This window comes from Zalophus californianus, chromosome 5 (assembly GCF_009762305.2).
Source record: "Zalophus californianus isolate mZalCal1 chromosome 5, mZalCal1.pri.v2, whole genome shotgun sequence".
Taxonomy (NCBI): domain Eukaryota; kingdom Metazoa; phylum Chordata; class Mammalia; order Carnivora; family Otariidae; genus Zalophus; species Zalophus californianus.
The window spans coordinates 74869975-74896598 of NC_045599.1; the positions used below are offsets into that span (position 1 = coordinate 74869975).

The 26624-nt window shown below is 42.5% G+C and overlaps 1 protein-coding gene across 4 annotated transcripts in view; it reads right to left on the reverse strand.

Annotated features, from left to right (window-relative positions):
* ERAP1 (endoplasmic reticulum aminopeptidase 1) overlaps positions 1 to 24603 on the reverse strand; it is a 40174-nt gene extending 15571 nt beyond the window's left edge. Inside the window, exons 1-11 of one of the 4 annotated variants that reach the window (XM_027605320.2) lie at positions 24030 to 24603; positions 18105 to 18644; positions 16013 to 16151; positions 13274 to 13408; positions 10547 to 10667; positions 9619 to 9773; positions 9164 to 9277; positions 7892 to 8023; positions 6360 to 6491; positions 6134 to 6205; positions 4647 to 4801 (exon numbers count right to left, since the gene is read on the reverse strand). In XM_027605320.2, coding sequence (XP_027461121.1) covers positions 4647 to 4801; positions 6134 to 6205; positions 6360 to 6491; positions 7892 to 8023; positions 9164 to 9277; positions 9619 to 9773; positions 10547 to 10667; positions 13274 to 13408; positions 16013 to 16151; positions 18105 to 18631 — 1682 coding nt within the window. In that variant the 5' untranslated portion in view covers positions 18632 to 18644; positions 24030 to 24603. Of the gene's footprint in view, positions 1 to 4646; positions 4802 to 6133; positions 6206 to 6359; positions 6492 to 7891; positions 8024 to 9163; positions 9278 to 9618; positions 9774 to 10546; positions 10668 to 13273; positions 13409 to 16012; positions 16152 to 18104; positions 18649 to 21353; positions 21503 to 24029 lie in introns of those variants that run through there. The other 3 variants (XM_027605319.2, XM_027605321.1, XM_027605318.2) reach the window with 3 other exon arrangements.
* Positions 24604 to 26624: the final 2021 nt, after the last annotated feature.

The following is a 26624-nucleotide window of genomic DNA, read 5'->3' on the forward strand; positions in this document are numbered from 1 at the left end:
GGGGCAGAAAACTTAAAGAAATAATGGTTGAAAACTTCACTAACCTGCGGAAGGAAATAAACATACAGGCCCCAAAAGCACAGAAACTCCCAAACAAGAGAAATCCAAAAAGATTCACACCAAGACATATTTCAGTTACAATGTCAACAATTAAAGAGAAAATCTTAAAGGCAGCAAAAGAAATACAAACTCACAAGAGAAACCCTAAGGCTATCAGCTTATTCTTCAGCAAAAACTGTGCAGACCAGAAAGGAGTAGCAGAATATATTTAAAGTGCGGAAAGGGGCAAACTTAATACCAAGAATGACCTACCCGGTAAGGCTATTATTCGAAAGAGAAGGAGAGAGAGATTTTCCAGTATAAGCAAAAGATAAAGGAGTTCATGACCACAAACCAGCCTTACAAGAAATGTTAAGGAATCTTAAGAGGAAAAGAAAAGGCCACAATAGAAATAAGAAAAAGAGAACTACAGACCAGTATCTCTCATGAATATAGATGCAAAAATCCTTAACAAGGTATTAGCAAACTGAATCCAACAATACATTAAAAAAAAAAAAATACGCCACAATCAAGCCAGATTTATTCCCAGGACGCAAAGGTGGCTCAGTCTCTCTCTCAATCTCTCTCTCTCTCTCTCTCTCTTTCTCTCTCTCTCACACACACACACACACACACACACACACACACACACACACACACACACACACACACACAGAATCAACATGATACATCCCATAAGGAAAAGGATAAACTATAGGATCATTTCAAAGATGCAGAAAAAGCACTGGACAAAGTAAAACATCCATTCATGATAAAAACCCTCTGAAAAGTAGGTATAGAGGAAACATACCTCAACATAATAAAGGCCTTATATGCAAACCCAAACCAACATTGTACTCAATGGTGAAAAACTGAATGCTCTTCCCCTAATGTCAGGAACAAGAGAAGGATGTCACTCTCATCACTTTTAATCAACATAGTACTGGAAGTCCTAGCCATAGCAGACAACATTAAAAAAAAAAAAAAAGGCATCCAAATTGGCAAGGAAGAAATAAAATTCTCATTATTTGCAGATGACATGATACCATACATAGAAAACTCTCAAGGCTCCATTAAAAAACTACTAGAACTCATATCTGAGTCTAGTGAGGTCATGGGATATAAAAATCAATGTACAGAAATCTGTTGCATTCCTATACACTAATAATGAAACAGCCGAACATGAAATTAAGAAAACAATCCCCCTTGCAATTGTACCAGACACAAAGTATCTAGGAATAAACTTAATCTAACAGGTGAAAGACCTGTATTCTGAAAACTATAAAAACACTGATGAAAGAAATTCAAGACGACACAAAGAAATGGAAAGACATTCCATGCTCATGGAATGGAAGAACAAATACTGTTAAAATGTCTATGGCACACAAAGCAATCTACAGATTTAACACAATTCCTATCAAAACACCAACAGCATTTTTCACAGAACTTGAACAAAAAATCCTAAAATGTGTATGGAACCACAAAAGACCTCAAATAGCCAAAGCAACCTTGAAAAAGAAAAACAAAACTGGAGGTATCACAATGCCAGATTTTAAGTTATATTACAAAATGGTAGTAATTAAAACCATATGGTACTGGCCTAAGAACAGACACAGAGATCAATAGAACAGAATAGAAAACCCAGATCATATGCTTAATTAATCTTCGACAAGAGAGGAATGAGTAAACAATGGGAAAATGTCTCTTCAACAAATGGTGTTGGCAAACTGGACAGCTACACGCAAAAGAATGAAACCATACCACTTCCTTTCACCATAGACTAAAATAAACTCAAAATGGATTAAAGACCTAAATACAAGCCCTGAAACCAGAGAAGTCCTTGAAGAGAGCACAGGCAGTAAGGTCTCTAACATCAGCTGTAGCAACTTCTTTCTAGAGAGGTCTCTTAAGGTAAGGAAAATAAAAGCAAAAATAAACTACTGAGACTACAGCAAAATAAAAAGCTTCTGCACAGTAAAGGAAAGCCAACAAGGCTAAAATGCAACCTATGGAATGGTAGAAGATATTTGCAAATGATGTATCCAACAAAGGGTTAGTATCCAAAATATATAGAACTTATCAAACTCCACAGCCAAAAAAAATCCAATTAAAAAATGGACAGAAGCCATGAACAGACATTTCTCCCAAGGAGACATCCATATGGCCAACAGACACATGAAAAAAAAAATGCTTGACATCACTTACCAGGGAAATGCAAATCAAAACTACAATGAGATATCACCTCACACCTGTCAGAATGGCTAACATCAAAAACACAAGAAACAAGTGTTGGTGAGGATGTGGAGAAAGGGGAACCCTCGTGCACTGGTGGTGGGAATGCAAACTGGGGCAGCAACTCTGGAAAACAGTATGGAGGTTCCTCAAAACATTAAAAATAGAACTACCCCTATGATGCAGCAACCGCACTACTGGGCATCTACCCAAGGAATATGAAGACACTAATTCAAAGGGATACATGCACCATGATGTTTACAGCAGTATTATTTATAATAGCCAAATTATGGAAACAGCCCAAGTATCCATCAATAGATGAATGGATACAGAAGATATGGTATATGTATAAATAATGAATATTACTCAGCCATAGAAAATGAAGTCTTGCCATTTGCAACGACGTGGATAGAACTGGAGAGTATAATGCTAAGCGAAATAAGTCAGAGAAAGACAAAAATACCGTATGATCTCACGCATGAGTGGAATTTAAGAAATAAAACAAACAAGGACAAAAAGAGAAACCAGGAACCAGAAGCAGACTCTTAACTATAGAAAACAAACCGATGGTTACCAGAGGGGAGGTGGGGGGGGGGGGGGATGCGTGAAACAGGTGTTGGGGATTCAAGAGCACAGTTATCATGATGAAAAGAAAATAAAGTAATAAAAATAACAAGTACAGGTAAGAATGAGGAGGAAATGGAAGGCTCCGTTTTCCTGATGCTGACAGTGTAGATTGGTGCGGTCACCATCATAAACAGTATGTAGGTCGCTCAGAAAATTAAAAATAGAACTACACTATGATCCAGGAATCCTACATCTGGGTATTTATTCAAAGAAAATGAAAACACCCACCTGAAGAGATACATGCACCTGTGTGTTCACTGCAGCATTGTTTAACTATAGCAAGATACGGAAGCAACCTACGTATCCACTAATAAATGGATAAAAAGATGTATATATACACATATGTACATACACGCACAATGGAGTATTAACCATAGAAAAGAATGAAATCTTCCCATTTTCAACAACAGAGATGGACCTGAAGGATATTATGCTAAGTGAAAGAAGTCCTACAGATAAAGACAAATACCGTATGATTTCACCTATACGTGTAATCTGAAAAACAAAACAAAACAGAAAGACTCAAATAAAGGAAACAGACTGTTGGTTATGGGGAGTGATGCAGGGCGGGGGTGGGGAGTGAAATAGGTAAAGGAGATTAATCGATACAAACTTCCAGTTTTAAATAAGTCATGAGATGTACGGTGTAAGGAATACAGTCAATAGTACTGTAATACTTTAGTGACAGATGGTAATAAGATTTAGTGTTGGTATTTTGCAATGTGTAAATATACTGAATCAGTATGATGTATATCTGAAATAGGATAGTTTGTCAATTATAATATACATATGCTATATAGAGAGGATACAAAAAGATGAGCACATTTTTAACTGTATTTTGGATTTTACATGGAAAGATTCTCTTTTAGGTTTTATATACATATTTCAGGTTAGATGTAAAGAGAGGAGAGAAGGGGAGGGAGGGGGAGAGAGAATGATAAAGCAAATGTGGTCAAGAGTTAACATATGCGGGGCGCTTGGGTGGCTCAGCTGGTTGAGCGTCTGCCTTGGCTCAGGTCATGATCCCGGGGTCCTGGGATCGAGCCCCACACTGGGCTCCCTGCTCAGTGGGAAGCCTGCTTCTCCCTCTGCCCCTGCTGTACCCCCTGCTTGTGCTTTGTCTGTCAAATAAATAAAATCTTAAAAAAGTCAACATATGTGTATCTGGGTAAAGAATACACGAGCATTCTTCGTGCTCTTCCTGCAACTTCTCTGTAAGTCTGAGAGTATTTCAAAAACAAATTTTTTTTAAGTACTGTCCATCTAGGGTCAGTCAAGGTGCACTAGCTCCTTTCCAGTGGTGTCCTTCTGAAGTATTAAAACCAACAAACAGGCTCCAGGATCTAATGTAGACTTCCAAAAAACAGGCTCTCATAATCCCCAGAAATCACCTGAATGTTTATGTCCTCAGCTCCAACCCAAATGCCAGGCACTATCGGCATTTAGTGGCAGTTGCTTAGTTTAGAGCTGTTTCCAGTTAGTAACGGGAATTACCATCCCATCAAACTACAGAACTCGGGAATGTTAAAATACTGATACATTATGAGCTTTACTGAGATGAACCAAGGTTGAAAGCCACATTTATCCTCTTGGGAAGATGGTCGTGTATAACTCGACTTCACAGGATACAGAGATTTGACTGAAATATTTTAGCGGTCAAGACAAGAGCAGTCTGAAAAATAAAGTCTCCCCGCACAAGGCAGGTGTTACCGAGGCAACAGCCCCAAGTTTTCCACCCTGAACGTTACCCAGTTTCTGAGGCGTCCTCGGGTGCTTTCCTGTAGTGCTCCTGCCTCATGTGCACGTTCCTCCCCCTCACGGTGACCGTTATCAGGGGAAAGCCCTTCTGCAGCGTCCACGTGTTCATCATGGTTTTTACATCAAGGCCTTCCTGTCGCCAGTGCTGATACAGACAGAAAACAGATCCGTGAGCACTCGCCCAACGCTGATGGAGAGCCCAGGCTTGCGCTCACCGGGCGGCTACCTGTTCACAACCCCTGACCCCTTGCTCTGCTCGCCAGCCCCTGCCCACCTCCCTTCCCCACACCGTGCGCTGCCGTGGCCTTCCCGTCCGAGCGCAGACTGCTTGCTTTTCCGTTCTCTTCCTCTACCCACAGGTACAGGTCACGGCTTACGAGCATGTACTGTGTCTGGTTCTACCGGGCATCCCTTGGGCTTGGCACACTGCACCCAGCAATGCTGGCTCAGACAAGCAAGGTGGGAAAAAATGTTCAGCCGCTAACCTGTACTTCACAAGTGCTAACATCAAGATGGTCCACACTCAGCAGTTGTAAACTCAAAAGCCGATACATTCTTTGATACTAAAAAAGCTTCTAAGGATATTTAAGAGCCAGTCAAAGGATAAAAACACTATATAACAAATCTACTGTACCCCTGAAACAATACATTATGTTAATAAAAATGGATAAATAAAAATAAAAATAAAATTCACACTGAAAAAAAATAAAATGTTCACAAAAGGCAAAACAAAAAACAAAAAAAACCTAGAAATCACGGAGTAAAGCAATCTCTCAAAACCAAAATGCTCCCAAAAAATGAAAATATGGTGAATAAAATTCAGCTGAATCTCTAGACTCAACCTCCACTGCCTATGAAAATACTCCACAAGTCCAGATAAACAGACTCATATTGTTTTGGGACTCAATTATTATGAATTCTTTACAGCTTAGCAGTTAAAAACGTGAGTTAGATCTAAATTCAATCCCCACGCTGCAATCTACTCAACATATGCTTTTGGATTTCACACTCCCATCTGTTAAGCTAGAAGTACCCCGCTCACAGGTTTACTCAGAGACGTAAAGGAGTCAAGTGCTTAGCATGTGCCTGACACGTAGTAAGTGCTCAAGGATGCCTGCTGCCCCTATTTGTTTTTTCCACAAATGAAGAGCTATAGAAAGGACCCACGTGGCCTGACGGATACAGCCCCAGTGTACCACAAAAACAGGTCATAAATTCACTGCTTTCCAGAGAACGAAGCTGAACGAATTAGTACCAGTGATATGTGTTACCCACAAAGGTTATGCAACTCCATGTACACAGCTTTTAAGAGAAACTGTAAAAAGCCTGTCAGTCAGCTACAGTTTAAGCACAATCTTATGTGGAGTTAGAGTGATATAATGATGGACTTCAGAGAGTTTGGCCCAGAGATTTCCCTCAAAGAATACGGTGTAAGCATATGAGCTCTGGGGTCCGACGTACAGCTGTAAAAACTTACTGAGGTTGAAGATGAATGCGGATCCCTGGAGCAAAAGCCATCCATCCTTTCTGTGCCATCTGTAGGGCAAATCTAAAAACCAAAACTAAACGTGTTATTCTTGGTTCTCTAGAAAACACTCAGGATTCTTCACAGAGGGATTAATAAGGTGTAGAAAACCACCACCACCACAACATGGTAATAAGCCCGGCGATGCCCGAGGCAGATATAAACAAACCACACTCACACTTGCCATACGATCCCAAAGGTCCTCATTTCTTGTGTTTCTGTAGCTGTACTTCTGGAGATACTGCACAATACCGCTTTTAAATGCGTCGGCACCGAGATAATCCCTCAGCATATTCAGAATACAAGCTCCCTGAAAAGACAACGTAGGTAATTGTCAGTTTAATCATCATCTAATCTGCCGCCACACTTTTATTTTGGAGGAATTCTTTCAAAATGCAACCGTGGTAACATTTTCAAAGTCTCGTGACTTGTGATACAATTAAAGAAAGTGGGTTTACAGAAAAAGAATTTTTTCAAAGAAGTGGGTAAACCTGGCCCTGTCTAGGCAGGGGATTGAACAGGACTGTTTCTCTTCTTAGTCCCCTAGGGCCATCATTTTCTAAGAGCAACCAAGCCTCCCCACCGGGCCAATGACCACCACCGGCCATTATCCATAGGCCAGGGCACAGTGGTGCTGAACCAACACTTGGCACCACCTCCTGCCTTCCCTGGGGCCACTCCGGAGCAGCAGTGGGGAAAGCAGCTCCAACAAGAGATGGAAGCGGAGGTACCAGTTAAAGGAACAGGGGAGGGCAGGCAGCCCGGAGCAGAGAGGGCCAGAGGAACACAGGCAAAAGGAGCAGGAGAAGACTCGAGACCCTGTACTCCTGTGTGAAGAGTCCTTTCCCCTCCACCCTCACAACTGTAGCTCCCTTTTCACATGCAGAAATATTGACCATATAGGTGTGAGTTTATTTCTGGGCTCACTCATCTCTTCCACTGAGCTAGGCCTCTGTAGGTCTGTTTTTACCTCCCCTGCACTGCTGATGAAAACATCGAAGAAATACTGTTCTGTTTATTACAAATAAATCGGCCAAATAAAATGATAAATGACCTTTTCTGCCTTGTTGAAGACAGAATGGTTGGGAATGGAAAGACAATTGGGAAAGCAGAAGCTTGATCTCATGAAGGAGGACCTAGGACTTTAGCTCTGGCTTGTATTGCTGAGGGAAATACACAGGCCCCCTGTGACCAGTGTGACTGCAATTCTTTCCTTTCCCTTGTCCAGAGAAGCCAGCTAAAGATTTTTATATAAAATCTTCCATTAAATGTTAGCAACCATTTCCGATTCTATTATTAAACACATTGTATAGGACAGTATTCGGCAGTTCAACAATACCAACCATTTCTGAAGGCGCCAAAAGGCAAGCTACAGGAGGTAGGAATGTTTGCCTGGTGCAAAGGTGAGGCTCAATCAAGACCCGTTTGTTGAATGATAAGTAAGAGGCAGCGTTCTTAAAGGCCGTAAGTTTTCATTTTATGACAGAGTAAATGAAAAAACCGACTCAAAGGTCATCTTCAGGACTACCAATCAAACTGCAAGTTAGGCCTTAAAGAGTGAACTCCAGCCAGCATGGGGCAGCATAGAAGGCATTCAATCTGGGTTGTTCCTTATGAAGGGAAAGCCACCCCACAATCCTACCTATCATCTCTCCACCCAAGTCTTTAGCAGTTTCGTGTCCAAAATGTACCCTTATCATCCATTTTTACCTTTTCATAAGAAACCTCATCAAACATCTCCCGAATCTGAGCAGGATCCTCCACAGCTGTTGAAATAGGGTGTGAAGAATTTAATGCATCTACCTCCATCACATTAAAACACTTGCCGAAGAAATAATCGTCCTGTTGAGACAAAGACAACATCACCCACGTGATTTATATTTTAGATAATAAATATGAAAGGACTAATGTTTGGTTTGGGATAATAGGTTTATACTTCAAATTTCTGGACCAAACCTATTCCGTATTTATAGGGTTTACAAAATAAAATAGAATTGCTATTGCTAAAGAGCATCCAAGAAAAAATTTTAGGTGAACATTTTAGATTTTGTTCATCTTAAATCCTATCACTTTAGAAGACCATATTCTCTTACAAACAAAACCATGATGCCTGGAGCCAAATAGCATCAAAACAACAAACTAAAGTGTATAGATTGCAACATCTCCAATCATCTTATTTTAAAGCAAAGAAATTTAGATTTTAAACCATGTGGTCAAAAAAAAAAGGGGTAACAAACTCAAAGTATAATCTGGTTTTTTAGGGCATATTATCTAATAGGATAACATACACACATAATCATTTTTATTAAGGGTTATGTGGAAATGGGAAAATATTTATGATCCATTGTAGTGTAATAGTTACATAGACATTTTAACTATAATAAATTATGTGTACAGAAAGATGAAAATGAGAAGTCAAAATTACAGTAGGGTAAAGGACTGTTTGAAGTTTTTTTGTTTTTACTTAAAGTTTCTTTTTAACTTTATTGCATGTGATTTTCACAAGTTAAATACCTGATTAAAAAAAAAACAAACAAAACACGTACAGGTTTCAAAGCATTCAGTTTGTGACTCCTGAGTGTAGGCTCATATATAAACAAACGTACAGTTACCTAAAGCAAATGGGATCCTATTTGATTTGACAGGTAGAATCCTATTGAAATAACAGCAATCTGTACTTAATAATCCTTCAGTGAACAACCTGAAGGTTGAGGAAATGATATGCAACAGACAGGCTGTCATTACTTCTATTTCTTTGATACTAAAGGAGGGTAAGATTCAACTTCATTTCCTAACAATCATAGGTTTGGAAATAAGCCTTTGTGATACCTTTAAAGTTCACTACCATTTTGGGAACCTGATTCCTAGCTCAACTATCAAGGAGTTAATATGTCTATGAATTCTATCATTGAGGATCAGTAAGTATTTTCCAGCAACACTGAATAAAACAGATCAACCTGTTAAAAATAAGTAAATACTTACAACTTTCATTTCAGGATGAGTCACACTGACCGACACAAACTCCATAAACTTGGCAAATCCCTCATTTAACCAAAGATCATTCCACCATTGCATGGTGACGAGGTTCCCAAACCACTAAAAGGAAAACAGTAGATTGTTCACACATTTCTAGGGAGACTGGATTATCTACACAGCTATAAACATAAGGCATTCAGGAGGAAAGATTTCACATGTGCGATGCCAGTATATGAGCAACATTTATAGAATACTTTATCAAAGTAAAAAGAAAAAACTTTCCATGTTCATTTTAAAAATGCTACCTAATGCTTTAAAGAACTCTCATTTTTACTTTGCCTTTTTTCCATAGGAAAATTATCGATCCAATTTGTATGTCAATATGAAAAGTCTCTTCTGCCCCGTAAAAGCAACATAGATGTAGTTTCACAATTTTTAAAAGCCTGATTAGCTTTGTGTACCTGGTGGGCGAGTTCATGCGACACTGTCATAGTAACGCCAAGCTTATCTGCTGCCGAAGACTTCTCAATGTCAAACAAGAGACTAGATTCTCTGTATGTGGTCAGTCCCCAGTTTTCCATAGCACCACTCCCAAAGTCCGGAATAGCGGCAAGATCTTGGGAAGGACACACAAATCTGTTTCCAGTCTTTAAATGACACACTGCTCGTACACGCTAACTTTCAGAACGGATGGGTGTAGGGATCCTAAGAAAAGCCAGGCTGGTTGTGCAGAATCCTATTCTAGGCTGGAAGAACCTTTCACAACTGAGAAAAAGAGGCTCTGTGATTCACTGAATTGCTCTGCTGCTGCGTGACCAAGTCAGATGTAGGCCCCAGGCCTCCAGACTCCCAACCTAGCTGTCTGACAGCAGAGTTTGGGGATTGAATACTCTTAAAAATTTCCTCAATAATCCACTAGACTTAGGATGCCCCAGGCTCCAGTTCACCTAAAATCTCAAACACACGATGGTCTTAAGAGCCCATTTAAGAAGGAAAATGCAGATTTTCCTTACACTGTATAAATTTGTTAAGAAAAATTTATTGAGCACCCTGTATATTCCTACCAAATATGTGCCAATCATGAAAAAAAGAAATGCACCTTCTGCCCTTTGCTGTCTGCCCACTAATCCAGTTGGGTTTATCTTTAAAGTCAGAAGGTAAAATGATCACCATGACATGCGCCTCAGAACCTAATCAAGATCTGTTTCTGCTCTAATTAGAATTTACTGTATAGATTAGGGGTGAGAAGATCAACCTGATGGTCGACACCTGCCAGAGTTTAAGGACTTGAACGGCTGAGATAATCACGGGAATGCCAATTAGGAGGATATAATCCATAGCTGACATCATTAAATGCCACAATTTGCAAAAACTGTGCAAAATCTTCACCTTGTTTGGGTAAGGGATATGGAATGCTGAAATAATCCTCGTAAAATTCTAGAAGAGTCACTGCGGTATCCAGTGCATAATCTGCCTGATGGATCTTGTCTGGCACAGAGTATACGGAAACCTGAAAAGAAATGAAAGATAGTTAGCTCTTCAAATGCTATTGTGGCTTCTCTCCACAACTGTATGGAAGATGGACATCAAAGGTTTCATTTTCTGCTGTACGGTTGCCAATTAAGAAAAGTAGCAGTTCCATTTCCTGTCTTAGTGCTGTTTCTGATCAACTTCCCTTCTGAAAACTGTAACATGCTGGATAACATATACAAAAATGTCTTTTCAAATGTTCTTATGACATAGTGGAAAAGTAAAGAAAACTTAGATGCCAAAAGTGAGGGTGGCACCCTCCATAGACAGCAGAGGACACTAACCTAATACAGATAGATTTGAGTTTTCACAGCATTGAAGGTCTCAGGGGATAGGAGACCAGGTCCAGAGCCTGCCCAAGGTGGAAGCCCAACAGAAGACGCACCAGGCATAAAGCTGGACCCTAAAGGACCACACCCTTCTATAAGGGTAAACTAAAAATAGCCACCCTCTTCCTCAAGGAGACTGCAAGGGAAAAAAATGCCTTAGTCAGGTCTTGGTACTATATGGGGGAGGTCGAGGGAAGTCCTAAGAAAATCAGTAAAAGCTACTCTTCATGCTGGTTAGGAGCTACACTCACACTAACCAGGGCGCTCAAAAATCTGAAGCTAATAGGTTGAATTAAAGTGGTTCATGAGTTCGTAAATGCTCCCAGTCACCTGACAGGAGCAAACAAATTCTCTCTGGAAGAATCCACCTTCAACTCAGGCAGTGTAAATTCAATATACACAAAGGAACTAGACACCATAAGCAAGAACCAGCAGAAATAAACCACATAATCAGACAAAGACTTCAGACAGGACAGTTACTAGAATATAAAATGTATGTTTAATGTTTTTAAAGAAATAAAAGGCCTAAAAATACTAATACGTAAAAGGAGTTCTGGGCCCCAAGTCCAATGTGTGTGTGTGGGGGGGTGCAGGTTAACCCCACACCTCTAAGCAGTTCAGCAATACCGCCTGGGTGTCCCACAATTCAACTTGATTCTGACACTACCCAGAGATAGCACCAGATTCCACAACATAAAGGTTAAGTCTTACTAAACTGCCCCCCCCTTCCCCTTCAGATGATATTCACAATTCCAGGTTACCATCCGTGCTTCTGATCAATAGGCTATAGTTTGGAAGTTGCAATGACCACCTCTCTAGGTGTGATTAATTTGCAAGAGCAGCTCACAAAACTGGAGAAATCTTTAACTCACTATAAAAGGACATGACTCAGGAACAGCCAGATGGAAGAGATGTACAGGACAAGGTACAGGAAAAGGCAAAGAGCTGCCATACCGCCTCCAGGCAGGCCACTCTGGCTGAACCTCCACACTTGCACCAACCCAGAAGCTCTCTGAAATGTCCTTTGGGTTTTTATGGAGGCTTCATCATACAGGCATGACCAATAAGGTCACAAGCCCTTGGTAATTGAACTCACTCTCCAGCCCTTCTCCACTCCCTGGAGGTCAAGGGGCGGGACTGAAAGTTCCAACCCTCCAATCACATGGCTGGTTCTCTGGCAACCAACCCCCATCCTTAGGTTACCTACATGCTTTCCACAAGTCATCTCATTAACCTAACTAGAGACACCTTTCTAGCTGTCATCAGAAAATTCCTAGTATTTTATTTAGGAGCTCCATGCTAGGGACCGGGACAAAGACCATGTATATATATTTCTTATTATAAATCACAATATCACAGTATGGAAGAGACATTATTAAAGAAATATTTCATAAAGGATTCCCCAAAGTGGGCAATTCAATGGGTGAGGGTTTTTGCTGACAGTTTCACTGCGAAATTTAGGCTGGTCCCTACATTCAAGTCTCAAGCATCACCTTCAAATCTCCAGGTAAGTAGAAAGATCTCTACAAGACGAAGAACTACTAGGGGAACAAAAGATTATTCATCAGAGAAGTCCTACCTATTCAGGCCTCAGTGAAAGCCAGCACAAATAAATGAGGTATCTTCAAATTAAAGCCCTCCCCCCAAAAAAAAATTGTTTGCATTTAGAGCCCAGCATACAGTTGAATAGGTTGTTCACTATACTTTGGTACCCAGAAAAGGGGCAAGCAGTCCTTGAAACAAGATATTCTCTCTAGTATTCCAGTATTTACTGTCACAACTGCTCTCCCCAGAGCAATGTAATACTCTAAGCCAACTGCTCTATTTTACTTCCTTCTCAAGACTAGAGATCCTCTGTTCAGACAGTCAATCACACTTACTTCCAAACTATAGAAAGTGATAGCCAGAAACAATTTCAGAAACCCCTGCAGGATCTAGTCCAATGTACACATTTTGCAGAAGTATAAACTAAGTTCCACAGGGAGCAGGGCCAAGGACAGAAAACCAGCTAATGGTGGAGCCAGAACCATGAACGAGGCCATGTTCTTGTTATTAAGCCTCTCCATGTTTTTGTTATTAGAACCTCATTGTAAATACCAGCATCTGTGACAAGAGGATGCCAACCACCCCGGTTTTTGCCCAAGACTCAGGGGTGTGCCCAAAATGTGGGACTTCCAATATTAAAGCCAGGACAGTCTCAGGCAGATGAGAACAAGTTGGTCACCCTATGTGACAATCTGACAATCCCAGGGTTCACCTTGACTCCGCTCTTGGTCATCTTGCTAATAGACTTAAAATCTGAAATAATGAAAGCCACCAGGTAGGTGCTCATCTTCACAGTGACATCAAAATGGTCTTCTATGAGTCCTTCAGCAACAGTCACAGATTTAACCTAAAATCAGAATAACTGAAATCATCAAACAAATCATCAATCACCCAATACATTGAAAATACTTGATAAAGAGAAATTTCCTAACCACCAGACATAATATTCAAAGTATACAGCACATTTGTATAATTATCTTAAAATTTCTCTTTCCAGTATCTGATTGTAATCTCGATATTAAGGCCATTCTACTCAATTTTTTTTAAGGAGATACAATTCACATACCATATAATTCACCATTTTAAAGTATAGAGTTCAGTGGTTTTTTTATTATATTCACAGAGTTGTGCAACTATCATCACTAAATTTCTTTTCAATAACCCAGATGGTTGCAAACTGGCCCATATTTGGTACCTGAGGATTGATAATATGAATGGGACAAAGCAAAACTGAGATTGTTGGTTTTGCCAAGATGTAGACCACCTGACCTTAAATACAGGATGAGAATTATCTGCAAAACACTGTCTAATTTGTTTTCTACAATGAGCAAACATGTAACCGTGCACAACTTAAAAAGAGCTTCTGTTTTCCTACAAACTTGAAAGTAACACGGGCCTGACATGGCCAAGCTTCCTCCAAACTCTTGATTTGCTTCATTGGAATCTGCTTTAGGTGCAGTCAGGGAGCCACCCTGCAGTGGGGTGGGGGTGGTGGAGGGACAGTCTAAGAGGTCTGCTCCCCAAAAGGAAAGTCTAATATGTCAGGCAACACCAAGCAGTGGGGCAGGGCCCTGGAGAAGGAGAACGAGAGAAGAACTAGCCTGGTGAACACAAGCATTTTCCCTGGAATCTTATTTCCACCTCTATTTCTGTGCCCTCATCCTTCTTTGTAATACCCACCCACCAGTTCTGGTGTCTGCTGGTCACTCTGTGCTCCCGCCTCTGATAGCCGACCTAGGTTTACTCTTGAAAAACTCCAACTTACCTTTTCTTTTTAAATGCCTTCTACCTGCCCCTAACCAAAACTTTCATTCCTGAAGTTGTGCTATTTACTAGGAAAGTAAGCTAATTAATTCAACTTTAAGTGGGATGAAATCCTGCCCACTGCCCATACACTTCAATGTTCTGATGGGAGTATTTGCTTTTCCAGCCACCAAAATCCTTGGAGACTCCATTGTCCTTCCCCTGAACTCCGGGGTCACAGCCTAACTTCAGGCTAGTCCTGTAAGATTTCTGCCAATGGGCGGGCTTTCCTGTCCAAGAGGCCAGATCACATTAGAGATTTTCCTTTCCTTAACAAATGGGTCCTGGATAGCCATGGATTTAGGCTCCAGCATCTCTGTGAAGCCTTGGGAGCTCCCAGCCTTCACCCTGCAAACCTACGAGTTTCTCTACCAGTCCTTTTTGGTCATCAGTCTCCCCCTTAATTCATCTGCCCCTGTTCTTTATTCTCCCAAAGCTGTGATTGATACTCTAATGAGAGAACTCACTCACAAACCCGGGAGCAATGGCATAACATTGGGGGATGGAACGATAATTGGAACAAGCTTGTTCTCTATCTCAAATTTCATATTCCTGTTTTTTGTTTTTTTTTTCCATCTACAAATGTGAGTGGAATAGACAGAAGTTCTTAGTTGGTAGAGATCTGCTGAAGAGCACTTTTCACAGAGCATGGCCCTCTGAGGGGGGCCTGTCAGAATCTTGTTTGTGGAAAGGATTTTTAAGGTATTCAGTGCTGGGGGCGGGGGACTGGTGGTCTACAGAGTGTTAAGTGTTGCAAGGTACTATCCTAGAGGCTGGTTGTGGCTCTCAGAGTGCCACGCTAAGATTTGGCCTCCCTGGCCAGCACAGGGTTGAGCGGGGACACCCTTTAAGACTCTAGGCAACATCTGTTCCATTTGAGTCTCATCACAGTGAGCTCTGTGGACAAAGGCTATGTGTGCTTCAGGAGTTGATCCACATCTGTTGCAGGCTGATAGCTCAGTGGACGAGTATTTCTAAGCTGCCAGAATCATTGGGCAGTGGCACGTACTGAGTAGTTTTATTCATTTGGCACAGCCATTTTCCCACCACTTTTGGGAAAATCAGATGGAACGGCTGTCCACATTTGCTTTGGAATTGGAGGATGATGGTCTCTTCAAAGGGAACTGAGCTATCTATCACTACTTACCTTTGGTACCATAATATTCTAAAAAGATTACTTTTTTTCTGTCAGCCCAATTTCATGGATATAGTCATAAATCATAGTTATTAGTATATCCTATATAGAAATTAGAGAAAATAACTATATACTAGAAATATACCCTTATGTGACAAAGTGTGCCCTTGAAAAGATCATATGAGAAAAGGAAGGGGAAAGTGCTTTGTGAAGGGCACTCTCATTTAAACCAGACCCGAGTCCCTACAGTGTCCCTCCTGTCAGTACCAGGGACCTGGAATGCCACTTGGACTAAAATCCTACTTGTTTTTAGGGCTAATTTTTTCTCTGACTACAGATAAATTATTGCTTGAAACAAAAGTACGGGTTGGAAATGAAGAAAGAAAAGTTAGCTGTCAGGCAATAAAACAAATAACACTGGTGACCTGAATATTAGTTGTCACTGGGGTAACGCAAGTGACAGCATATCAATGGATTTTTCCTGTGAGTAGATCCACAGGAGTTCAGACTCACCAGTGGCATATTGGAGATGGCGAGGTGTCTTGGCTCCCGTCTGATCTTGACTGAAAAATTCGCTTTGAAGGCAGGCTCATCAAAGCAGGGAAAGGCCATTCTGGCTGCAGTGGGTTCAAAGTGTGTTGATGCAAGTACTCTAAAATTATGGTGAGTGAAATAAAAATACAACATAAAGCACCAGGGACTCTAAAAGAGATGTGTGTTTGGTTTTTAATTCCTAGAGATACCATAAGATTATGGATTTCACTACCAAAAAGAAATCTTTCATAGAACAGAAGTTATCATAAACTAAGTAAAAAGACAAGTAAAAAACTGGGAAAATGGTTTGAACGCTATGTGACAAAGGGTTAACAGCCTTGACAGATAATGAACGCTTATAAATGAGTAAGACTACAACGAGCAACCAAGGGGAATAGCAGGTACGGCCATAAACAGGCAATTCACAGAAGAAGAACCTACAAATCGTAAATAAGTCTATCAAAACCTGCTCAACTTCCTCAATAATCAATGAAATGTAAGTCAAAGGGACATATCTGTTGGCTTTTTGGCTTTAAAAAGACTTCCCAGATGCAGTGTTAGCTCCAGATGAGGAATATGGCAAGGGATATCAGAAGACTGTAGACCCTCTAACTTAGCAATTTTATGTAGGCATTTATTCTAAGGAAATGATTTACAAAGATATTGCTATTGCTGAAAAGGTGGAAACAACCTAATCTCCACTGATGGGGTATTAGTTAAACCATTGCACGTACATTATAATAAACTCATTAAAATAATGTATAGTGATAGCCATCTATATGAAACATTTTCCTCAACATATTAAAATAAGATCCCATATAGGATGGAAAATATCACATAGCTCCATTTATATAATGTTTATCCATAACCAGAGAGAAGTCTGGAAGGATGCTCCCCAAAATAAAAGTAATAGTTATATTTAGGGGCTGTGATAGGGGACAAAATTTACTTTTTTGAAAAAATTCTTTTTTTAACCTCAAAAGAACAATATGGACTCAGAAAAATAAATGAGTATAATCTACTAGCAAATAAAATTTGATTTTAAAATTCAGCATTGGGGTGCCTGGGTGGCTCAGTGGGTTAAACGTCTGCCTTCGGCTCAGGTCATGACCCCGGAGTCCTGGGATCGAGCCCTATGCCGGGCTCCCTGCTTAGTGGGGAGTCTGCTTCTCCCTCTCTGTCTGCCCCTCCCCCTGCTCCATTTCTCTCTCGCTCACTCTCTCTCTAATAAATTTAAAAAATAATAAATAAAATTCAGTATCAATTCACCCAAAATAGTTTGCCTCCTTAAAAAACAGAACAAAAGCAAGGCAGAGGAGGATCTAAGAAAAAAAAAAATGTTTCTTCTAATAGGCTGTATGTATGGGATAAATTGCATCCTCCAAAAATATGTGGAAGTCTTAATCCCTCGTACCTGGGATTATGACTTTATTTGGAAATAGGGTCTTATGTAATCAAATTAAGATGAGGCCATGAAGTTGGGCCCTAGTCTAAAAAGACTAGTGTCCTTATAAGGAGGGAAATTTGGAGAATGGCCATGTGATAACAGAGGTAGAGTCTAAACTGATGTTTGTGCAAGCCAAGGAATGCCAACAATCGATGGCCACCACAAACTAGAAAGAGGGAAGGAAGGATTCTTCGCAGAGATTTAGAGAGAGCCTAGCCCTGCTAATATCTTGATTTTGGACTGCTAGCCTCCATAACTGTGAGAGCATAAATTTCTGTTGTTTCAAGCCACCCAGTTTCTGGTACTTCGTTATAGCAGCTCTAGGAAACTAATACTAGGCTAAGAGAATTAAAAATGTTTATTATATACCAGAAATCTAATTAAATGAACAAACAGTTACTTTGACAGAACTGAAGGAAAGAAAACTGGTTAAGACAGAATGAAAAAAATGAGATCCGAAAAACAAGGAAAAGAATTTATTTGCTATTTTTAGCTATATAAATGAAACACAAAATCAAAACATTCAACAACCAGGGGAGATTGAAGAAATAATCCATATGAAATAACAAATTTAGTATGGGCAGCACTTGAAGTTTTCAAAAAAAAAAAAATAGAAAAAAGTACCTCACTTCCCCTTCCTTGGTCCTGTAAGTGCTTTTATAGAATCCATTTAAATGCTCAGAAAGATGGCCAGTGTAGTCAATGACAACTGTGTATGGGATCCCAACAGCCAGAGGCTCGGGAGCCAGAAGTGCGATTTGTTCATGAGGCGGGTACTCCAGGACTCTCAAGGGTTCTGCAGAGAGCCTCTCTCCGACTCTCGTCTTGAGGGTGGCCTTAGATATTTGCAGGAGGTGACTGTGCAGGATGATGGTACTAGTAGGCTGGCTGGCTGTGATTTCTATCTCCGTGGTTCCCTCAAAAGTCAGAGTCGTGAGATTTACATGGATCAGGAGATCATAATAAACTGGGATGATGTGCTCAGGAAGTCGCATTTTCTCCCAGGGGAACGGAGTCCCATTACCAGCTTTTGGAGACATCATGTCACTGCTCTGACACGACGAAGGAGTTGACACAGTTAAGAGAATCAGCAATGAGGACGGTAGAAACAGCATGGTTGCCAGTGGCCATCTGATGGACAGAGATATCATCTTCTTGCTCAAACTACCTAGTGGCAAAATGTATAAAAGCCCCCCCCCAAAAAAAAACTGAGTCACTAAAATATTATCAAGACAGCATAATTTCACAATGTATCTACCCAGCATTAACCGTTATAGATACAAACTTTCAAAAGTTCTAGGTCTTTACCCTGTTATTGATTCACAGAAGAAAGAGGTTACTGGTTAGCAACAATCTTCACACCTATTAAAAAATATCATTTGGCTCTCCAAGTTTAAATGCACTCTATTTGTCAGGGTTCTTGGTTGAAAGCAATAGAACAAGTTCACTAAATAGTTCACAAAAATGGTCAGAGTTGTCAGGACATTTGGGAAGCCAGCCACATGAAACAGGCCAAGACGGAGAGCCAAAACCACCTTGGAGAAATTGACCAGGTGACCTCTCCCCACCCACACTGCGCCTTGGAGGAAGCTGCCCTACTGCCTAGAGATCAGGTGCTGGACACTGCCTCGGCCACTGTCAATATGAGGTCTCTACGGGCCCTGCCACTTGGCAGGACTTCTTTCAGCCGAGGTAAGGTGTTCACGCTACCAGTCAGGGAGGTTGGAAAAGCAAGAATCTGGACTTCACAGCTTCTGCAGTAGAGGACAGGTCTGGCTCCCCACCAAGCTTATAAAGTAGAGAATTCCTAACCTAGGAAGGAGACACAGACGCTGAGTAGCAAGGGATGGGGGGAGGCAAGTATCCATTAACAGTAACCCTTAATAACAGCAGTGTCTTTGTCAAATGTCATGCCAAAAGTTCATCTAATACGTGCTTAGCCAGGAATGACTTAAAGGGTTTATGGTGATTTTCACACCGCTTGTGACAAACATAACATTCTCCTGGATTCTCTCTTACAGTCATCCAAAAATACATGTTGAATGCCTGCCACATACAAGGTGGCATGCTGAGTACTGTGTGGGATATAATAACACACAAGACACAAATCCCACAGTCAAGGACTTCAAAATCTGGAAAGGCAGAAAACATTCATATACGAATGACAGAATGCACCAGAGAAAGTATGGAGCATTTTAAGAATAATAATAACAGCAAGTGCTGGGGGAGAAGGGAGAGAGTGACATCTGCTGCACAGCGACTCTGGGGTGCCTTCATGCAAGAGCAGCACTGGAGCATGGTTTGGAAGGATGGGTTGGATTTGGAAATGAAGGGAGGGCATTAAAGACACTGCAGGTGGAGCAAACCAGGGCAGGAGTTAAAGCACGAAGGGAGAAAGCTGAGGGCTGGCTGGGCCATCAATGTGGACAGGGCAATCAATCTGGATGGAGAGTGATTATTCACAAGGCAAGGAAGGGAGCGACTCCAAGATTATGCTCAAAGTGTGTTGGGAGTCATGCTGCAGACTATATTTGGCACTTTATTTTAAAGGTCTTAGGACACAAAAGGAATGTGAATTATAAGACAGTTGGCAACCATGGCTGAGAACTCAGCACATTTCTCTCTGTTAGACAAAGACATCTCTCTAAAAGGTGTTTGCCAGGACTCATCTGTTAGATGAGTCCAGGTAATTGGTCCTAATTCCCTCAAACTCCTTGGGCTCCTGAACATAGACATCGAATGAGAAAAGTAGTAATGCTACAGTCTGGTACATGGGCTTCTACCTCTACGTCAGCACTTAACTCTAACATCACCAAGGCAGCTTTTAAAATGACTGAGGCCTGGGTCCCTATCTAGAACAATTAAACTGAAATCTATGGTGATGAGGTCGGGGCACCAGAATTTTTAAAAATCTTCCCAGAGATTCTATTGGAGAGCCAATCTGAGAACCTTCTAGATAATCCTTGCCAAACTCTGGTCTTGGCCCTCGAACGCTATGTGGAAGAATACCACTTCAAGGTAATAACCGATGTGCTCTCCCCAACCCCTCACTCTCCATCCTGCTCCCCTGATAGAATGCCCCCCATCCCCCTTCCCCACAGAGCAGACCTGCAGGCAAACAGAAAGGATACCAACGCAGTAGAGACAGTCAAGCACAGAGGCACCATAATCTCAGTTCAAAAGGTATCACCCAGATGAAAGGGAAGAGAGAATCAAAGGTTCAACAGGGAGAAGAGGGTTTTTTTGTTTATGTGTTTCTTGTTTTGTATGTGTGTGTAGGAACCAACTAGAGGATGCTTCTAGCTATGGAGAACTGAAGCAATTTGAGGGAGAAGAATAAAGTTTAAACACCAGAATAATAAAGGGTTCCCACTTTAACTTCCTCAGGCAGAATTCTAGTGCAGGGGCAAAACGATGGATTTCCCTTGATGCTGGGACATGAGAAATAAAGGGAACTTGAGTGATGCTTCCATTTTGAATTTCTGACGGCAGTGGCTTTGTGGGTGCAGCCCATGCCCCAAGAAGGTAGGGAGTGCAATGAGGGTGGCAGGTTCAGGCATGGGAGACGCCCCGAAGTCCCCAAGTGTTCCCCAAAGTCCAGGAGGAGGAAATCTAAAAATTCCAACTGGTTCTGAGCTGCCAGCCAGGCCTACAGGCTGCTAAAGGAGTTGGCAGTGGGACCCACACCCAAGGCTTTGCAAGGTTGAGTCCATGAGGAGATGGAGTCAAAGAGAACCATGGCTGTGTCTCAAAAGAGGATATAATGCCAGGAAACCACAATGGAACGTGTAAGGTAGACAGCATACATGTCAGAATACAGATATACATATTTATAACTATAGCTATATTAACAATAATACATATTACACTTACAGTCAGAAAAGAAAACCTGGCAAAGTTCTTGCTCTTCCACCGACTGTGATCTTGGACAGGTTACATTTTCTTCTCTTTTTTTTGATATTTTATTTATTTATTTATTTGACAGAGAGAGAGAGAAAGAGAGCAAGCACAAGCAGGGGGAGCGGCAGGCAGAGGGAGAGGGAGAGGGAGAAGCAGGCTCCCCACTGAGCAGGGAGTCCGATGTGGGGCTTGATCCCAGGACCCTGGGATCATGAACTAAGCCAAAGGCAGATGCTTAACCGACTGAGTCACCCAGGCGCCTCATTTTCTTCATGTGTAATTTGAGAAAATAATACCTCTCTCACAGTATGTTGTAAAGACTAAGTTAAAATATTCTCAATCATTCATTCCCCAAATATTTACTGAGGACCTATTACGTGCCAGGGATTTTGCTGGACACTAGCAATGTAAGACAGCACAGATCCTTGAACTCAAACCGCTTATGGGGCTCAGGGTAGGGAGGAATTTTTAACCGTGATTAGAGCTATGAAAGAAAAACACACACCTCCTGAAAGAGAGTAACGGGGCAGAGTGATTTACATCGGGGGCTCACTGAGGACATTTAAGCTGATTTCAAGGACAAATTCAAATTAGCTAAGAAAAGAAGGAGAAGGAGAGTTTTCCAGACAGAGGGAACAACAAGCTTGTTCGTAGGTACAGTAGGCGAGTCCTGGTTATGAAGGCCAGGGAACCCGAGGCACATCATGCAGCAGAAAGATGCACCTGGAGAGGCGGATGCGGCCAGACCACCACTCAGCCTGTAAACTTGTTAAGGATTTTGGCTCCCAGCCTAAGTGCAATGAGAAGCCACTGGGTGTTGAGCTGGAAGGTCTTAGGATCCAGTTCACACTTTAAGAAGCTACATGGATCAAGAAAGGAGCAGGAGGAATGGCCAAGAAACCAGTGAGAAACTAGTCTAGACAAAGTAAGCTGGTGGCTTGTACTCTGGCGGTGTCACCAGAGAAAACGCAAGGGAGTGGGGGAGGGGAGAGACAGAGATGGATGCACTCGACATCTACATTTGGGCGGGACTGGAAGTGGGGGGTGGTGACTGAAAGAACGCATCGGAATGGCTGCCAGGTTTCTAAAATGAGCATCTGGGTAGTCCTAGGTGCCATTGACTGAGAAGAAGACCAGAGATGGGAGAGTTTTAAAAGAGAGGACAGGGAATTAAGGATTCATTTTTTAAAAATATTTAATATTTGTGCTATCTCTGAGATATCCAAGGAAAACTACCAGCAGACAGATGAATACACATGTTTAGAGCACAGAGATAAAGGCTTTCAAGGACTTTCCTGTCCTTTACTGCACTTCTTTACAGTTTTAAAAAGTATCTGCCTTTGGCATCTGATTTTACTAAATAAAGCATCTTTCCCAGTCAAGGTGGTGGTAACGGAGTACCTAACTTCACTGCCAGGAAGAGTTCAAAGTTACTTTAGGAAACTTATTTAGTCCGTCTTTAGTGATTATGACTTTTCCCACTCACAAAGAAGGCAGGGGCAACTGATCCTGGGTTAGCTCACCCTTCCCTTTCTTGGAACACTGCTCAATGTGAAATCTATCATCAAGAGGTAACAGACTTCCTTCCAAAATGTTCTGAATGATGAAATTAACAAGCACTGTAGTAGGTTGTTACTGCTGGTAAACAAACAAATAAATGTTGAATTAACTTGCACTTTTTTTTAACCAATTAGAATTTTTTCATTTAGGTCCACCTGAAAATGGGCTATGGTATCAGCACAAGTCCAAATCCTTGGGAAAAGAAAAGCACTGGCCAATTTTTTAAAGGTTTTTGTTCTTGTTTCTAATTGCTGACCACATCCTGAGTTGAGAGCAAATGCTCTGGGCATTTACCAGAAAACTGAGCATTTCTTTCAGAACCTGGCCTACACACACACACACACACAAAAAAAAACCTCCAGGAAAACGGTAAGGAAGGGTCTGCTCCTTTCCTTCCCTGAAATTAACTTGCAGGCCCACCTGGCAAGTAAGGCACCCAGACAGGAAACTTTAATTTGCTCACATAGGAGAACTTTACCTGAATAAAACTCTGGCTTGGAGCCAGAGTGAAGGGAAGACAATTGCTGGTAATAAGTACAGGAGAAGCAAGGAAAGAACTGATCTTGAGGACATGTATGGACTCCGATCCTTCAACACGCCCAACCCACTAGTTAATGCAAAGCCACGTTTGTTTCTCTGGCAACTATCCCCAAGGTACCCTTCGCAGCCGAACCCGCCGTCCTCCCCGCCCTTCCGTTTGGCGCCACTCGGGAGGCTGGGGGACCCGGAGGCTGGCAGGAACCCAGCTGCGAGGCGTAGCACGGAGGGGGAGGCTCCCGCCTGCCCGCGAGTGGCGCGGCCGAGAGAACGCGCGGAACAGGCGTACTGGCCCTGCGCCCCCTGCGTTCTCGCGCCCGAGAAGGACCCGAGCAAGGCTGGGCCGGCCGCCAAACCTGCCGCACTCCGTGAGGACTCCGGCCCAGGTCCCACGACTCTCCCCGGCTCGGCGTCCCGGCGCCTCACTCTCCTCCGCCGCGCGCCCGGGTCTTCGGGCCTCCCCGGCGGGCACCAGGAGGTTGCCGGGACAGAGCCCTTCTCCAGCCTCGCAGCCGCTCCCCGAGAGCTGCGCTGGGGACGGGCACGCTGTACCTGGGGGTCCGCGACGGAATCGGCTCACCCTCGCGCCGCTGCCGCCGGCCTCCCTTACCCCGGAACAGAAAGTGAAAGTGGAGCCCGGGCAGAGGCAGGCGGGCGCGAGGTGCGCGTCGGCCGGGGCCCTTCTGACCGGCGCGGGAGAACCCCCGGCGGAGGCGGGAGCCGGGGAAGGAGAAACCCGGCAGTGGGGCCGCGCGAAGGAGACCGCGGGACCCCCGACGGAAATTCGCAAATGCGCAAGGGAAACAGCGGAGTTGCAATACAGGGTGGGGATCAGGTGGGAAGCAGCACTCCTTTCTGAACGCAGATCGTTCTCTCTGAGTGTGTCTTTGGAGGTTATTTTTTTTCAACGGTTAGCCATCGGCCCAGCGGGGCGTTGAAAACATTAAAAACGGGCGTGTGTTCCGGAAAGTGACCGAGGCTGGACTCCAGCCTGCGCGCGGCTCCACCAACTCTGGACGGGCTCCACGCCGGTTGGACTCAAGCGGTGTCCATCATCTCGTCTCTGCAAATGGGCTGGGAGCTCTTGGCCCGCCTCCGAAAGAAACAAGAACCTTGGAAGGACTCCTTGTGCAGAATGCTGAATCCTCTGGGCTTTTAGTGGAGGGGGGGGTTACTCTAGGAGATGCCTCGGAGGACGAAGGGGATATAGATAGCCCCCCCACCCCTGGAACTTCCCGCCACCACATAGGGGCGCTTGGGCCCCAAAGATTTGCTGCTCCCCACAGTAAAACGTTCCCTCTGCTTTTCCAAATCAGATGACCATTTATTCGATACCCTTAGAACATCAAGACTGGATGAAATGTCCAAAAAAGCCCATCTTTAAACAATTGAGGGTAAATGAGGTAACAAGACAAGAAAACACAAGCTTTCATACTCATCAAATGCTACAAGTTGGTGAATGGACCAACCCCTCTGGGAACTTTTTCTTGCTGTACTCAGGCTGTCTTCTCTCATTTCTTTCCTGGCCTCCTTCCCTTTGAGAGCTTGGGGTTCCAAGTCCCTGGAACAGTATTTCTTAACTTCTGTTTCTCAATTTTATGTCCGTTTTGAAAAATAGCGAAATATATTTCGTTCTGCATAGTCTCTCCAGTCGAGGATATTTTGTAATATAAAATTAACAATCTGTCCCCAGCCCCCAAACAGGGTGAGATCAAGGCAAGTTTTCTTTCTTTACAATTCAACAAGAAATGGGCTTTGGGGTTAGGTGATTTTTTCATTTGCAGTTGTGGCAGGGGAGTCAGTGGATAGCTATAGCCTCCAAGGCCTCCAGATGTCCGTGAGTGAGCCAGTTTGCTGGGGTGAGAACTTCTTACCCAGTAAGTTCACGCGTGCTCTGTGGCTCTGGAGAGGCAAATGGAAGATCTCTGACACAGGCATATTGAATAATAGCAGGTGTTCCCTAAGAATCCAACAAACCCCTTATCAGTGACTGTGATCACTTTCCAATTCACCTGTTCACTGAAAGCAACAATAAAGCCAACCTCATTTTGTGTTTAGTATGCATTTAATCAAAAAGATGGAAAAGAAGAATGAAACAGCCAAAATGTCCAGTGATCTTTTAAAGACTAATTTCTGTGTTGTATCAGTGAGGGTTCAATCACAGAGAATAGAATCCATTCAAGCTATTTAATTGAAGAAGGATTTATTGCCGGCTTTCACGTGACTTACGTAATCACTGGGAACGTTTAAAAAACACACACTAGGGGGAGCTTCCAAGAACAAATTCCAAAGCCATAATGTAGAACTTGGCCGCCATTGAAACTAGTTCTTTTGCCACAACCCAGAAGCCATCTTCTAAACTGGGCAGCTGCTAGCACAGGTTCTGGCTTTGGAACCATGTCATGACGTTAAAGTCTGTCCAGCAAAATGAGTATCTCAAGCCGGGCCTCTCTCCCCACTTAAAACTCAGTTTCAAATTCAGCTGTCCTACCAGTGGTTCTGTTCGGTAGAGCCTGATGCGTACCCGGAACCTAGGTGCAAGGAGATCTGGGAAAAGAAGTATTTGCTTTCCAGACTCTGCAGTGGAGTGAGGAACTCTGAAACGACATTGGAAGACGTACCAAGTAAGCCAATCACAATATTCACCATGAATATTAACCTGTATTGAAACTGAACAAATAGGGGTACCTGGGTGGCTCAGTCGGTTAAGCGTCTGCCTTCGGCTCAGGTCATGATCCCAGGGTCCTGGGATCGAGCCCCACGTTGGGCTCCCTGCTCAGGGGTGAGCCGGCTTCTCCCTCTGCCTCTGCTGCTCCCCCTGCTTGTTCTCTCTCTGTCAAATAAATAAATAAAATATTTAAAAAAAGAAACTGAACAAATAAAACAATTATAAGGAGATATCAAGTAATTTTGAATGTCTTTATGGACAAAAAATAATAATTAGAAAATTGATTGTAAGTCTAATGAGAGGCATGGGGCACTTGGGAGAATGATGAATGTTTACCTCTGTGACATAAACACATTGCCAAGCATCGAGTTATGATTTATTCTCTTTGAATGTCTCTAGGGACTTTTCTCCCCGCTTTTGTCTGTTCAGCATGTGTTCTTCCCCTCCTGGTAAAAGCACAGTCACATGACTCAATCTCA